The sequence below is a fragment of the Vidua chalybeata genome, chromosome Z (genome assembly GCF_026979565.1).
Source record: "Vidua chalybeata isolate OUT-0048 chromosome Z, bVidCha1 merged haplotype, whole genome shotgun sequence".
NCBI lineage: Eukaryota > Metazoa > Chordata > Aves > Passeriformes > Viduidae > Vidua > Vidua chalybeata.
In genome coordinates, this window is record NC_071570.1 from 42,780,225 (window position 1) to 42,794,064 (window position 13,840).

Below are 13,840 nucleotides of genomic sequence, written 5' to 3' on the forward strand. Positions count from 1 at the left end.
GGCCAAGGTCCTTCTGCAAACCCTCCTCATCCCTGGGATAGCCCTGTGCTGCTTCTGGTTCACCTTAAAGCCAAGGAAGAGTTGAGGCAAGGATGAAGCTTTATCCCAAACACAGCCTCATCCTACCATCACCTCCTCCCTGTCTTTGTTGCCAAATTTTGGCTCGGCTCAGCTGGCCTTGCATCACAAATACTGTGTGGGTGAGAGCCCCGTTGCCCTCCTGGGAGGCAGGATCCAGTGCTAGGTGACACAGCTGGAGTGGTTGGAGGTGTCCCCATACCATGACTGAACTCCTTGCTGGCAAGTGAGGGCTCTGTGGGAGTTGGCTGTGGGACAAGTTGTTTAACTAAACCTATCGCCTGTTCAGGCTAATTACTTCCTAATGCCTCTATAATCCCATTTAAAGCAACTGGCTGTCTAGAAAGTTACTGGCTCCCAGGGGAAGGTTAGAATGACCCATCTGGCCACACAAAAAGTTCCCCCAGCTGCAAGGTCTTGTCCAATACATGCTTCAAGATGGATATAAACTCAGAATGTTTTGTCGAGCCTGTGCACAGATGCTGCTGTGGGTTTACGCATGGCCATCCCTGTAGTGGAGCAACAAACCTTAGGTGGCATTCAGGACCTCTTTCTGCTTTTCCTTGCCTTTCAACAGAAAGATCTGTTGAGGCACAGAGAAATACTTGTTCTGGATTGCCATGCCTTTGGCAGGGAGAGGGTTCTGTAATTCATTGTGGATCTTTAGAAAAAGATTTTTTTCCTTTTCGTTAAGAAAAAAACCAACCTTATTAGAGGGAGTCTCTGCAACTAGTTTCATTTGTGCCCAAAAAGAGGGTTTTTCCCCTCTGGTTTGCCCACAGCCAGCAGGTTTACAGCCCCAGAGCCTAGGGAGGAGGTGGCTGTGTTTGTTGGCACCAGGCAGATATCAGGCGGCTGGTCTGCAGCTTTGCAGCTCCTCTCCCTCCCCTGCTCCTCCTGCAGCTGTGTTTGTTTCTCACTCTCCCATGTCCTTACTATACTTTTCCCCCCCTGGATCCTGGGTGTTATGCTTGGCGGAGCCCAGCCAAGCTGTGGCCAAGGAAAAGCCATTAGGCTCTTGGCACAGCCTATTTCCCGGGGGCCGTGCAGCGGGGAGTGGGCTGGAGCTGAAATACAGCCTGGAGCCTTGCTGGATGGAGGAAGGGCCCTTTGGGCCCGCTGCTCACTTCCTACAAGGTTAGTTTTTCTTCCAGAAAAGCTGGAAGTTCTTTTCTGCCCAGAATTGCTGCAAAGCTCTGAGCACGTGGAGGAGCCAGGAGCCAGCCATTCTGTGCTACTCACTGCTACTCACTACATGCCCCCAAAACCAGACATGAGCCACTGGTACCCCAACACCATTTGGCTCTCTGTGAGCTGTGGAGAAACAGGGATTTACTCACCTTCACTGCAAAGCATCATCCAAGTGGAGCAGCTGGGACATGCTTGGGAATAGAAGGGGATGTTGCTGCAGATGAATTAAATCTGCCAGGGAGGCAGTATGATTAAAATTAGGATTGGCTGCTGAATTGGAATTCATTATGTGGTGTCTTTTACAGCTCTCAGTTATCCCCTTCTCTTAAAGACACTATCAGTGGGCTGATCTGGCTCCTGTTCAGCCTCCTATTGCCACCCAGTCTCCACTCCTGCCTCACTGAAAGTCTTCCCAACAACAAAAAAACATTACGTATGGGAATGATTTGGTCCTAGTTGCCCTGGGGTTGTTCCCTGTGTAGGGCTCAGGCTTTTCTCCGCATGTGTTATCTTGCCCAGAGTAATTGGAGATGACGTCTGGTACTTGGAACATAGCACCAGGCACGTCACAGATGGGCAGAGGAGGCCGGGGGATGGGGGGCAAATGGATGACATGCTGTCCCTTGATTCAGAGGTTCTCTCAGACTGTTTATATGCTCTTCTTTTTCAGAGATGGGTGTTCAGGGATGCAGTGGAGGTGGGAGCTCTCCTAACAATCCAGTGTCTTCTGAGAACGCCAGGTGTGCTTCCTTCTGACTCCTCTGAAGAAAGCTCTAGGGAAAGTGCAGCACCATGTACACCTTCCTGCCAGAGAGCTTCACACCGGTGAAGCAGAAGCCCTCCAAGGAGCTGAGGCCCATGTTGGGCGCCATCTTGCTGGGCCTCATCCTGTTCATTGCTGCGGTGGTGGCCTGGTGCTACTACACGGTGTCCCTGAGGAAGGCAGAGCGGCTCAAGACAGAGCTGATGGACCTGCAGGCGGAAGGCTTTGTCATCCGCAACCAGCACGGGGAGGTGGTGTTCCGGCTGGCCTTCCGCTCGGGCAGCCTGGACCTGGAGTCATGCTCCAAGGAGGGCGAGATCCTGAGCTGCTCGCGCTCAAGCCGGGGGCCGCTCAACTTCTTCATCCAGACGGTGAAGCCCAAGGACACGGTGATGTGCTACCGTGTGCGCTGGGAGGAGCTGGCAGCTGGCCCGGCCGTGGAGCACACCATGTTCTGGGAGGACGCCCACTGGTACGGGGGCTCAGAGATGAGCATCCAGCACTGGCCCATCCACCTGGCCGGCTACCAGGAGCCTGTGCCCTACGTGACCAGTGACGTCTACTCCTTCCGCGACAGCTTTGGCGGCATCCTCGAGCGCTACTGGCTCTCCTCCAAGGCGGCGGCCATCAAGATCAATGACTCCGTGCCCTTCCACCTGGGCTTCAACGCCACCGAGCGCACCCTCTTCTTCCAGGCCCGCTACAAGGACTCACCCTACAAGCCCCCACTGGGCCAGCAGCCCTTCCCCGAGCTCAGCTACCGCGTCTGCGTGGGCTCCGACATCACCTCCATCCACAAGTACATGGTGCGCAGGTACTTCAACAAGCCCTCCAAGATCCCTGCTGAGAACGCGTTCCGATACCCCATATGGTCCACGTGGGCCCTCTACAAGAATGATATCGACCAGGATAAACTCTTGCGGTTTGCTGAAAAGATCAAGAAGTACCATTTTAACTGCAGCCACATTGAGATTGATGACATGTACACCCAAGCCTATGGGGACTTTGACTTTGACCCTGCCAAGTTCCCCAATGTAACAGAGATGTTTGCAAAGCTGAGGGAAGATGGGTTTAAGGTCACTCTGTGGACTCACCCTTTCATAAACTACAATTCTTCCAATTTTGGTGTGGGGATTGAGCGTCAGCTGTTCATCAAGGAGCCGTCGGGGCGGCTGCCAGCCATGGTGGAGTGGTGGAACGGCATTGGGGCCATCCTGGACTTCACCAACCCAGCAGCCCGTGACTGGTTCCAGAGCCACCTGCGCCAGCTCCGGCACAAGTACGGCATCTCATCCTTCAAGTTTGACGCGGGCGAGACCAGCTACCTGCCCAAGCAGTTCAGCACCTTCCGCCCGCTGTCGGACCCCAGCATCTGGTCCCGGCGCTACACGGAGATGGCCATCCCCTTCTATGAGCTGGCCGAGGTGCGGGTGGGCTACCAGTCGCAGAACATCTCCTGCTTCTTCCGCATCATTGACCGCGACTCTGTCTGGGGCTACGAGCTCGGCCTCAAGTCCCTCATCCCCACTGTCCTCACCATCAGCATGCTGGGGTACCCCTTCATATCTGCCGACATGATAGGTGGCAATTTTTTCCCCAATAAAACCAATGGGGCGGTGGAGATCCCCAACCGGGAGCTGTATGTGCGCTGGCTGGAGCTGTCGGCCTTCATGCCCTCCATGCAGTTCTCCATCCCGCCCTGGCTCTACGACAAGGAGGTGGTGGAGATCGCGCAGAAGTTCACGCAGCTCCATGAGTCCCTGGTGGCCCCACTGCTGCTGGAGCTGGCAGGGGAGGTCACCGACACGGGCGACCCCATCATCCGTCCCATCTGGTGGATCTCGCCCCGCGACAAAGCCACTCACCGGATCGACTCCCAGTTCCTCATTGGGGACACCCTCATGGTGGCTCCAGTGCTGGAGATGGGCAAGCAGGAGCGGGATGTCTACCTGCCAGCGGGCAAGTGGCGCAGCTACAAGGGGGAGCTGTTTGAGAAGACCCCGATGCTGCTCACCGACTATCCTGTTGACCTGGATGAAGTTGCCTATTTCCTCTGGGTTTCCTAACAGGCTCTTCTTAATCAGCTTTGGAATAACCATGCCTTACTTAGGACTTTCTAACAAATAATAATTCTAATTGCACATTTCATTTGAGACTGTGTTGGAGGAAGGGAACTAAATTGACTAAATCAACTTCACTGTTCTCGGGGATAATTTTTTTTTTTTATTTGGGGATTGATCTTGATTTTTTAAATTTGGGTCTGGTGGTAGGCTCTGACTGGATTACAGTAGGCAGCAATTTATCTGTATACGTCAGAAAGGAGTTGTCAGTCTGTCTGCAGACACATGGTAAACCCACTACCTTTTCAGTTCTCAATGATTTCAAGAGTTGGAAGTTGCTTAGTGCCAGTGAGGAGCATTCCTAGACTTGTGGGAGCAGCTGGCACTGGGTATGGGGGTGTGTGCTGTGGGAAGATTGCTACAGCACAGCCTGCTGTGAGTTTTTTAATATGGCAAATATATTCAAATGTATATTTTTAAGAGCATAAAGCAAAATAAGAGTTACATATATATATACACACTTATTTTTTCCCCCTTTTGCCTGGCATGGTGCTGGACTAACAGTTGCCCCATGCTCCTGCTTTCCTGGGTACCAGGCTGGCCAGATCACTCAAGTGATGTCCATATGTTTTAACTGAATGGGTTGCTTATTTCCTGCTTGGACAGCTGCATTCCACCTGCTCACCCATTTGACTTCCTCTACAAGGCTTTTGCCTGTGCTTTGCCCAGGGCATCAACATTGCCTTTCCTAGAGCAGCACCGCCTGTACCAGCATGTTCCATTTTTTAAAGCACTTATGACCCTACCTGGTTGCATGATTGTCCTGCTGATACCATCCTTTTTGGTTTTTAAGGACAGATGAGGGTTGTTGCTGGCAGAAGGGCTGCCTGGAGCAAAGCTGTCCTCAGACACTCTGTGGGGTGCGTCTCTGGGAACAGCCGGTTCCCGCGAGCAGAACGTGTCACGGATTGACAGTGCCTTTTGCCGATAGCCGGCTTGCCTGTGGGAAGAAGACACCAGCTCTTCAAACTAATGGGTCTGTGCCAGCAGCAGTTCTCACTGCACCCACGGAAATGTTCTCATCTAATGCAAAGTTAAGCTAATGCCCATCTCAGGTCACCATTAGAGATGATGATTTTGTTGAAGGTTTTCCTGAGTCAGCCCTCCTCTCTCCCTGGGAGAGTCCGAGGGAGCTTTCTCAGGCAGTGTTGGTGTGGGGGTGGAATTGCTGTCAGAGGCTCCTGGAGGGCACATAGGGTGATGTGATCCTGCACCTCAAGTCCCCAGTAGCTGCCTCTTTGGCAGATTTCCCATTTGCTTTTGTATGGGAAAATACATTTACAGAGACCCGAGGCAGAGCCAACAGGATTGAAGTCTTCCCAAAGGCAAGAATTCCCAGCTCTGTCCCAGCTGGCAATATGTGTCAACCACTGAATTTTTAACGAACTTCTACAGAATGGAATTGTGATGGCTGGGAAGGGTTGGGCACTTTGCCCAGGCTACAGCCAGCCAAGGACAGCTCAGCATCTGTGGGGCTTCTCCTGGAATTGTGTCTGGGTTAGGCATGGGTCTGGCACAAGTCAGCCACACAGGGAGATGGTGCATGTTTTGGGTAGTGAGGATCTTTCTCAAAGCCCATGTCCAGAGCTTTTCAGGAGGCAGAAAAGGAGATGCACTAAGCTTGAGGGTTGTGATGGGGTGCAGGAGAAGAAATTTCGGTGTTAGGGGCAAAATCTGAAGTGCTTTTGTAGTTAGGAAGTGAAGAAGTCTGGTTTGGTGGACTCCCTTAAGACCTGAATCTGCCCTGTATAATTTAATCTCAAAATGAGATGTAGGGGAGCCTTAAAAGTCCCTGCCCAACTGGAACACAAGCATTTCCTGAAGCCTGTTTGTTTCTCAGGTTTTTATTTCTGAAGGACTCAAGTTTCTTCTCTGCCACTGGTGCAGATAATGGTGTAATGGTGATGTTACAGACACCTTCTGGCAAGGAATTAGTCCTGGAACCTCAGTGTCACTCATCAGGGCACTGGCAGGATTTGTCCTTTGCTTGCAGGATGATGCTGAAGGTGAGGAGATGAGTCTGGCCAAAGCCTTTAAGAAGGGCCAAGTGAGGAGGGAGCTTTTGCAACCCTAGAAGTGCATGAAGACCATGCTTTGATGGGCTCCAGCTCTTCCCTTTCAACCTTTGCTCATTAAATACTTGTCATCCCTTGACATGGGAGTCATTATGATGCCTTAAGAGGCTACTTAGAACAGAGGCTCGACAGTATTAAAGGAGCAGTTATTTATGAGAAAGGCCTTCAAAGGGTACACTTTGGGCAGTACAAGGGCCTGGCCATAGCTCCACCCAAGATGGACGATGGGTCACAAGTTTTCACACTTTTATAAGCTTTGGTCCATTTACATATTGGGGTTAATTGTCCAATTACAGCTTCAGGTTATGCAGTTCCATCCTCCCAGTTTGCTCTCCTCAATTTGCTGTTTATACTTTTTGGGCCTGAAGCTGCAAAAGTGTTCTTGGTTGTCAGGCTGGGAAAGGATTGTTTTGTCTAACTAAACTGTGATGAGAGCTTGCTAGCACTTTATATGAAGTTCAGAGTTATGCTAATGCAGTACAGAATCTGGAAAATATGAAACCTAAAACTTAAGGCATCAGTTAGGTGGAGGAGATGTTGTTGCACAGCTCAGCTGCCATTGCAGAATTGGGATCATTGGCACAGGACGTCATGGGAATGATCCTGGCATGACCATGAGATACTGTCTTCTCTTCCCTGGTTCTGTGCCACTCACCATATGCATCACTCATGAGGAATGAGGCTGTGTGAAGAGAAACACAGCATCCCTGTTAGTATCCTACTGATAAAATGATGGGAGCAGCCAGATGAGTGCCTTCAATCTCCTTGCAGTAGTTTCAGACACTGTCAGGAAGGTCGTGGAGGAAAATTCTCCATTAGACACACCGTCGTCTTTCCCCTCTCCTGAAAAAGAAAGGATTTCATTAACAAAGTTATAATTTCCTTTTATTTAACTACATCAATGAATGGGTAAGATTATAGAATACCCTTATTTTTCTAAATTATGTCATTAGGGCACAAGTGGACATGGGTGTTCAGTGGTCCAGCAAGGAGAAAGATAAAACTGCTGAGAAGACTATGAGCTGATGTTGGGGATAAACTCAGCAGTGCTGCCTTAAGCTGTCTCACAGGCTTCTAGATGGCCTTTTCATCTAACTTTTTACCAAAACCACTATTTCTAACACTATGCTGTAGCACTGCAGAACTTGAGGATCTGTCAGACCTTGCAGACCAGAAGCTCTGCACAGATACCTTGGGAACTGCTGCTAGGGATATTTCTCTGATTTACACCATGGGTCACTGGCCAAAGCTGGGTTTAGCTTGTCTCAGCCAAGAAAAAGCCCCAAACAAGGTTTGGGAGTTGGATTCAGCCTTTTCACACATAATGCTTTTGTGATTGAATTTTGAAGCTTGCACTGTTGTGAATCAGGTTTTCTGGATGCTTGTGTTTGTACATGCTGTCAGACTGTAATGCTGGTGGGTCTGTTTTTAACCACTTTTCTAATTGCTAATTGGTATGAACTGTAACATGAATCACCTTGATTGAGATAAAATTTTGGAAAACAAGAAGAAGTTTAACTACGTCCATCTATACCAAGTTGGTGGGGCTGGTGTTTCAGGGAGATTTGGGTCTTTTCTTACCCTAGTCTTCACTGAAATCAGGGTGGAGATTGTTGTTCTATTTAAAGCTTGCAGCCTGCAGCTTTTGTGTATGTTTCAAAAGGAAAAACTGGCAGTAACCTCACTCCTGTGTTTGCAGGGGTGGCAGACAATCCCACTGGATTGAGGATTGTCCTCCCTTAGGTCGTGACACAAAGAGACTATCTGTGCCTTAGGGCTGGCCATGAAAAGGCCATGTCCAGGTGAGCCCCAATGTTTGTGTCAGCCCCCAGGAGTGGGGACCATACACACCTCTAGGGTCGTGGCCCTATTTCTATGGACATTCACCCCAAAAAACATTTATCAACACTGATTCTGGGGATTTGCTAGTCCGTGCTGCTCTCAGAGGACACATGTTTCAAGACTATTTGTAGGGGATGAGCAAGAGGAGCCTGTTCTCAGCTTCCCTTGAGCTCTCCAGGAGGTCCTTCTGACTGTCCCCACCGTCCCCATGGTTCCCCTTTCCAGATGGCACTGACAGCAAGGACATGGATGGAGTTGATGTTTGTGGCTATGGGAGGGCCAGGAAGGGAGCACGTGAGACTCATTTAGGAGCCTGCCTTGCCGCACATCACCTCTTTGCCCCAAATAATGTTTTTCCTTCCCTTTCCATTGTTACCACAACAAACCATAGCTGCCTTATGCCATTGGGCATCACTAGCATTGGCCAACCCATGCAGCATGGCTTGAGGGTTGAGAGGTACTTCATTTCACTCCTTTTGCAATAAAAGACATTTCCCAATGCTTTTCATTGACTTCTTCTGTGGGTGCAAGTGCCATCCATACACTTGGTGGATGATCACGTGGGGGATGAAGCTGGCACTGCTGAAAACCTTTGAGCAGGTTGACAACTTAGAGCACTCACAGCTGTGTGGGAGATCCTCAGTGATACAGAGGTCCTCTTAGGAATTGGTGCTTTGGGTTTTAGTTTGCTTTACATCCTCACAACACCTGGTATAGAGAGGTGTAGAGAGCATGTCTGAGGCTCGCCATGGACATGGGGACAGTGAGTGGGGTCAGCTCCGTGCTGGGTCTCAGTACATGGCAGTGCTTGAAAACATCTAGAGCTGTGCATTGCAAATCCAAACCCCAGAGGAGCTACAGCAGAAGCCAAATTTGTTGCAAACTGGATTTCATGGAGGTGCCTGTGGGTGATAGCAGAGCAGTGGCTGCTGGACCAGGAGACCCCAGCTGTGAGCATGTCCATGCCAGCCTGAAATCACATCTTTGATTAAAAGTAAGAAAAAGACAGGCAGAGCCCGAGGCTGGAGGTGACTGTGGTGAAAGGACAAACTAACAGCAGCGGAGTTCCTTTGGGCACATGGCCAAGGTGGTAGTCTCAGGAAAAAGTACAGCCTTCTCAATCTGGGTGGGAGCTGCCAGCCTGCAGATCCCTTGTGCAAGGAGAGCCATGAACATGGTTTGTGCTGACGGAAAATCCCAGAGGCCAAGTAGAGAAAAACAGATTTTTATTTATTTGGATTTTTCATTTTGCCTGTAGGGCTGGGTGTTTTTTAGCTCAGCAGTCATCAAAGAGGGCAGTAAACTTCCCCTGCCAAAAAACAGGCGGCCTGTGGTGAGCCAGGTTCTGTAGGAGAGTCTCATGTCACCAGTACCTCCAGTAAAGAGCTGGTGCACAGCGCTGGGAGTGTAAAAAATCAATCAGGACTGAAGCTTAGCAAGGCAAACAAGATGTTCCTCCAACAGCACACAGCCCCTTGTGTGGCAGTAGGGTGTGGAGAGTTGGCTGTGGTGCCACCTGCTCACAGGATGCCTCCAGCACCTATCCCCTATGGCTTCCTGTGCTCAGCTGGGCAGCAAGGAAAGGCACTGAGGGACAGATTGGAACAGGATGGGGGAGACATTTTTTCAGCCTTGGGACCAGGCATCCCATGTCACCCCCAGAGTCTGCAGGAAGTCTCAGTGTTGCCTGTGTTTTTCCCCATCAGCCTGTGGTGCAGGTGGGTGGCAGAGCTGTGTGTGCATGCAGAGCACACTGATCACAGGGGCAGAGGTACTGCATGAAGGTGATGAAATCTGGCTCTCTTCTCTCTCAGCACTGTGGGCATGAGCTTTGCATAAAACTTTTATTTAGTTCAGGAACAACAGCCAGAGGAATTTTGCAGGGCCGCCCTGGGACTCTCTGGTTCCCCCAAGACCAGATGTGGGAGACCATTTGGGACTTCGAAGAAGCAAATGTAGAAATACTTTCTCAGCCTTGGGGGAGATGCTTCTTTGGAAGCTACTATCCTATCGTGGGAGAAAGCCTGTGGTAAGGATTCAGTGGTGTCCTGTTAACCCCAAACACAACTGCCAGACTGAACATTGCTTTTCCCTTTCACACCCCTGCATTAAGGCTGGTTTTCCCTCTCCACTGCCACACCAAATGATAGCATAACTGTGATTCCAGCTGCTTTAGGGGGCATCTGAAAGATGTTCTGACTCATCCCATTTGGCACTGCTGTTGTGTCCATGCAGGGTCCTCCTGACACAATGGACCTACTGATGGGTAAGAGGTTTGAGTCAGTTTTGGGTCTGCTTCCTCTAAGCACCAAACAAGCTTTTGACTGAGGACAATGTTCCTCACACCCATTTTGTTTGCTTTCTGTATGGAGCAGCCCTGGGGAAAACCCCTAAAAAAAAGGAGCTTTCTCTTGCCCTGGGGCCACACACAGCTTTACCTCCTAGGTGCCCACTGGAAATGTGCTGGAGCCAGCAGTGATCTGTCTCTCACTTTGGGAAGGCACACTGCAGCCCAGAGACCCTTGGACTCTATCTTAAACTGCTCAGTTGTGTCAACATAAAATTTCTTTTTGCTTAAAAACAGCAGGAAACATTGGACCAAGAGTGGAGACTTTTTCACAGCCAGCCTGTTTACCCCAAGCATTCAGGAGCTGCTGAGATACCCTCATTCTGGAGAGGTCACCTCTATGGGCAGAAGGATACGGAAGGATCATGGACAGGGATCTCCATTAACACAGGATAGGAAAACATTCTCAGTGGGGAAATGGAGGCGGCCTGGTACTCAGGCTGGTTTGTTAATTGTCTTAACTCTCTGAGGAGACAAAGTTCTGTCCTGGCACCTGAGAGATTACATTTGTCCTAAACATGGTCCTAAAACACACATGGATCCTACTAAGTATAAACCCCTGCATGACTTGGTACTAGGATTTCATTTTCACTGCCGTGAGATATCACCACATTGCATAGGCTTACCTGAATGCACACCATGGACATGGTTCTCAGTAACTTATAAAAGGGGGAAAATAGGTGCCACAGCACTAGCAAGTGCTGTAGCTTTCTTGCTGCTCAGGTAGCTCGGGCCATGGGAAATGCAAACTCCTAAGTCCTGCATCAGCTCCCATCTCATATGCAGGCTGCAAATTGTGTGCCTTCCTCTTCAGGATAATCACAGACTGTATTCTGTAAAAAAAAAGTACTTTGCTGCAGCTGCCTCCTTCACTAAGCACATGAAATTTTCAATGTCCCAGGGGATCATCTGTGAAACGGGGTAACAAAGGAGACCATGTAATTTCCTTTAGACAGAAGAAGCAAGCATGGCACATCTTGGTGGGAAAAAAATATGAGCAGAGACTGTGTTTCTGTACATTACACTTATCATAATGCAGTAACAAAGACACCCATCCAATACATTTTAATAAGTTATTGTAGAACAATTGCCACACAGAACAGAGGTCTCAGTGTCTCCTTCAAATTTCACTCTGAAATATTGCCACATTAAAAATTATTAGAATTCCAAGGTCATTAAAGCCACTAGTAAACTAATCACTGAGTCCATTGCACAGCTGAAGAAGAGCCTGTTAGGAAACCCAGAGGAAATAGGCAACTTCGTCCAGGTCAACAGGATAGTCGGTGAGCAGCATCGGGGTCTTCTCAAACAGCTCCCCCTTGTAGCTGCGCCACTTGCCCGCTGGCAGGTAGACATCCCGCTCCTGCTTGCCCATCTCCAGCACTGGAGCCACCATGAGGGTGTCCCCAATGAGGAACTGGGAGTCGATCCGGTGAGTGGCTTTGTCGCGGGGCGAGATCCACCAGATGGGACGGATGATGGGGTCGCCCGTGTCGGTGACCTCCCCCGCCAGCTCCAGCAGCAGTGGGGCCACCAGGGACTCATGGAGCTGCGTGAACTTCTGCGCGATCTCCACCACCTCCTTGTCGTAGAGCCAGGGCGGGATGGAGAACTGCATGGAGGGCATGAAGGCCGACAGCTCCAGCCAGCGCACATACAGCTCCCGGTTGGGGATCTCCACCGCCCCCTCCGTCTTGTTGGGGAGGAAGTTTCCTCCAATCATATCTGGCAGTACAAATGGGTACCCCAGCATGCTGATGGTGAGGACAGTGGGGATGAGGGACTTGAGGCCGAGCTCGTAGCCCCAGACAGAGTCGCGGTCAATGATGCGGAAGAAGCAGGAGATGTTCTGCGACTGGTAGCCCACCCGCACCTCGGCCAGCTCATAGAAGGGGATGGCCATCTCCGTGTAGCGCCGGGACCAGATGCTGGGGTCCGACAGCGGGCGGAAGGTGCTGAACTGCTTGGGCAGGTAGCTGGTCTCGCCCGCGTCAAACTTGAAGGATGAGATGCCGTACTTGTGCCGGAGCTGGCGCAGGTGGCTCTGGAACCAGTCACGGGCTGCTGGGTTGGTGAAGTCCAGGATGGCCCCAATGCCGTTCCACCACTCCACCATGGCTGGCAGCCGCCCCGACGGCTCCTTGATGAACAGCTGACGCTCAATCCCCACACCAAAATTGGAAGAATTGTAGTTTATGAAAGGGTGAGTCCACAGAGTGACCTTAAACCCATCTTCCCTCAGCTTTGCAAACATCTCTGTTACATTGGGGAACTTGGCAGGGTCAAAGTCAAAGTCCCCATAGGCTTGGGTGTACATGTCATCAATCTCAATGTGGCTGCAGTTAAAATGGTACTTCTTGATCTTTTCAGCAAACCGCAAGAGTTTATCCTGGTCGATATCATTCTTGTAGAGGGCCCACGTGGACCATATGGGGTATCGGAACGCGTTCTCAGCAGGGATCTTGGAGGGCTTGTTGAAGTACCTGCGCACCATGTACTTGTGGATGGAGGTGATGTCGGAGCCCACGCAGACGCGGTAGCTGAGCTCGGGGAAGGGCTGCTGGCCCAGTGGGGGCTTGTAGGGTGAGTCCTTGTAGCGGGCCTGGAAGAAGAGGGTGCGCTCGGTGGCGTTGAAGCCCAGGTGGAAGGGCACGGAGTCATTGATCTTGATGGCCGCCGCCTTGGAGGAGAGCCAGTAGCGCTCGAGGATGCCGCCAAAGCTGTCGCGGAAGGAGTAGACGTCACTGGTCACGTAGGGCACAGGCTCCTGGTAGCCGGCCAGGTGGATGGGCCAGTGCTGGATGCTCATCTCTGAGCCCCCGTACCAGTGGGCGTCCTCCCAGAACATGGTGTGCTCCACGGCCGGGCCAGCTGCCAGCTCCTCCCAGCGCACACGGTAGCACATCACCGTGTCCTTGGGCTTCACCGTCTGGATGAAGAAGTTGAGCGGCCCCCGGCTTGAGCGCGAGCAGCTCAGGATCTCGCCCTCCTTGGAGCACGACTCCAGGTCCAGGCTGCCCGAGCGGAAGGCCAGCCGGAACACCACCTCCCCGTGCTGGTTGCGGATGACAAAGCCTTCCGCCTGCAGGTCCATCAGCTCTGTCTTGAGCCGCTCTGCCTTCCTCAGGGACACCGTGTAGTAGCACCAGGCCACCACCGCAGCAATGAACAGGATGAGGCCCAGCAAGATGGCGCCCAACATGGGCCTCAGCTCCTTGGAGGGCTTCACTGGTGTTACATTTTCAGTCAAGTGCCCTTCTTTGGCATCCTCCTTTAAGTTTCCGTGTTTTCCCCAGCGGTGGGTAATCCAAGTATCCATTATCCTTTTGCAGCCTCAACACCTGGTTGGCAACTGTGCTGCTGAATTTTTTTACTCCAGCTGGTGAAGAGAAAATGCAAGATGCTGCATGAAGCTATGTCACAA

The 13,840-nt window shown here is 51.0% G+C and overlaps 2 protein-coding genes across 3 annotated transcripts; one reads left to right on the plus strand and one right to left on the minus strand.

Annotated features, from left to right (window-relative positions):
• Window positions 1-288: 288 nt before the first annotated feature.
• LOC128782550 (myogenesis-regulating glycosidase-like) lies at window positions 289-8,568 on the plus strand. Of its 2 annotated transcripts, none has more exons than XM_053932957.1 (2): window positions 289-304; window positions 1,940-8,568. In XM_053932957.1, exon 2 carries the CDS (start codon window positions 2,062-2,064, stop codon window positions 4,096-4,098), a length of 2,037 nt encoding a protein of 678 aa, XP_053788932.1. In that variant the 5' UTR covers window positions 289-304; window positions 1,940-2,061; the 3' UTR covers window positions 4,099-8,568. The 2 variants fall into 2 exon arrangements, with proteins under 2 accessions (XP_053788932.1, XP_053788934.1); XM_053932959.1 differs by lacking the exon at window positions 289-304 and having other exon boundaries at window positions 1,932-2,504; window positions 2,610-8,568.
• Window positions 8,569-11,511: 2,943 nt separating this feature from the next.
• LOC128782549 (myogenesis-regulating glycosidase-like) lies at window positions 11,512-13,735 on the minus strand. The gene has a single exon (XM_053932956.1). It carries the CDS (start codon window positions 13,733-13,735, stop codon window positions 11,648-11,650), a length of 2,088 nt encoding a protein of 695 aa, XP_053788931.1. The 3' UTR covers window positions 11,512-11,647.
• Between the last annotated feature and the right edge of the window lie 105 nt (window positions 13,736-13,840).

Coding starts and splice junctions, on each gene's coding strand:
- LOC128782550 (XM_053932957.1), top strand. CDS start 2,062: ATGTACACCTTCCTGCCAGAGAGCTTCACACCGGTGAAGCAGAAGCCC.
- LOC128782549 (XM_053932956.1), bottom strand. CDS start 13,735: ATGGATACTTGGATTACCCACCGCTGGGGAAAACACGGAAACTTAAAG.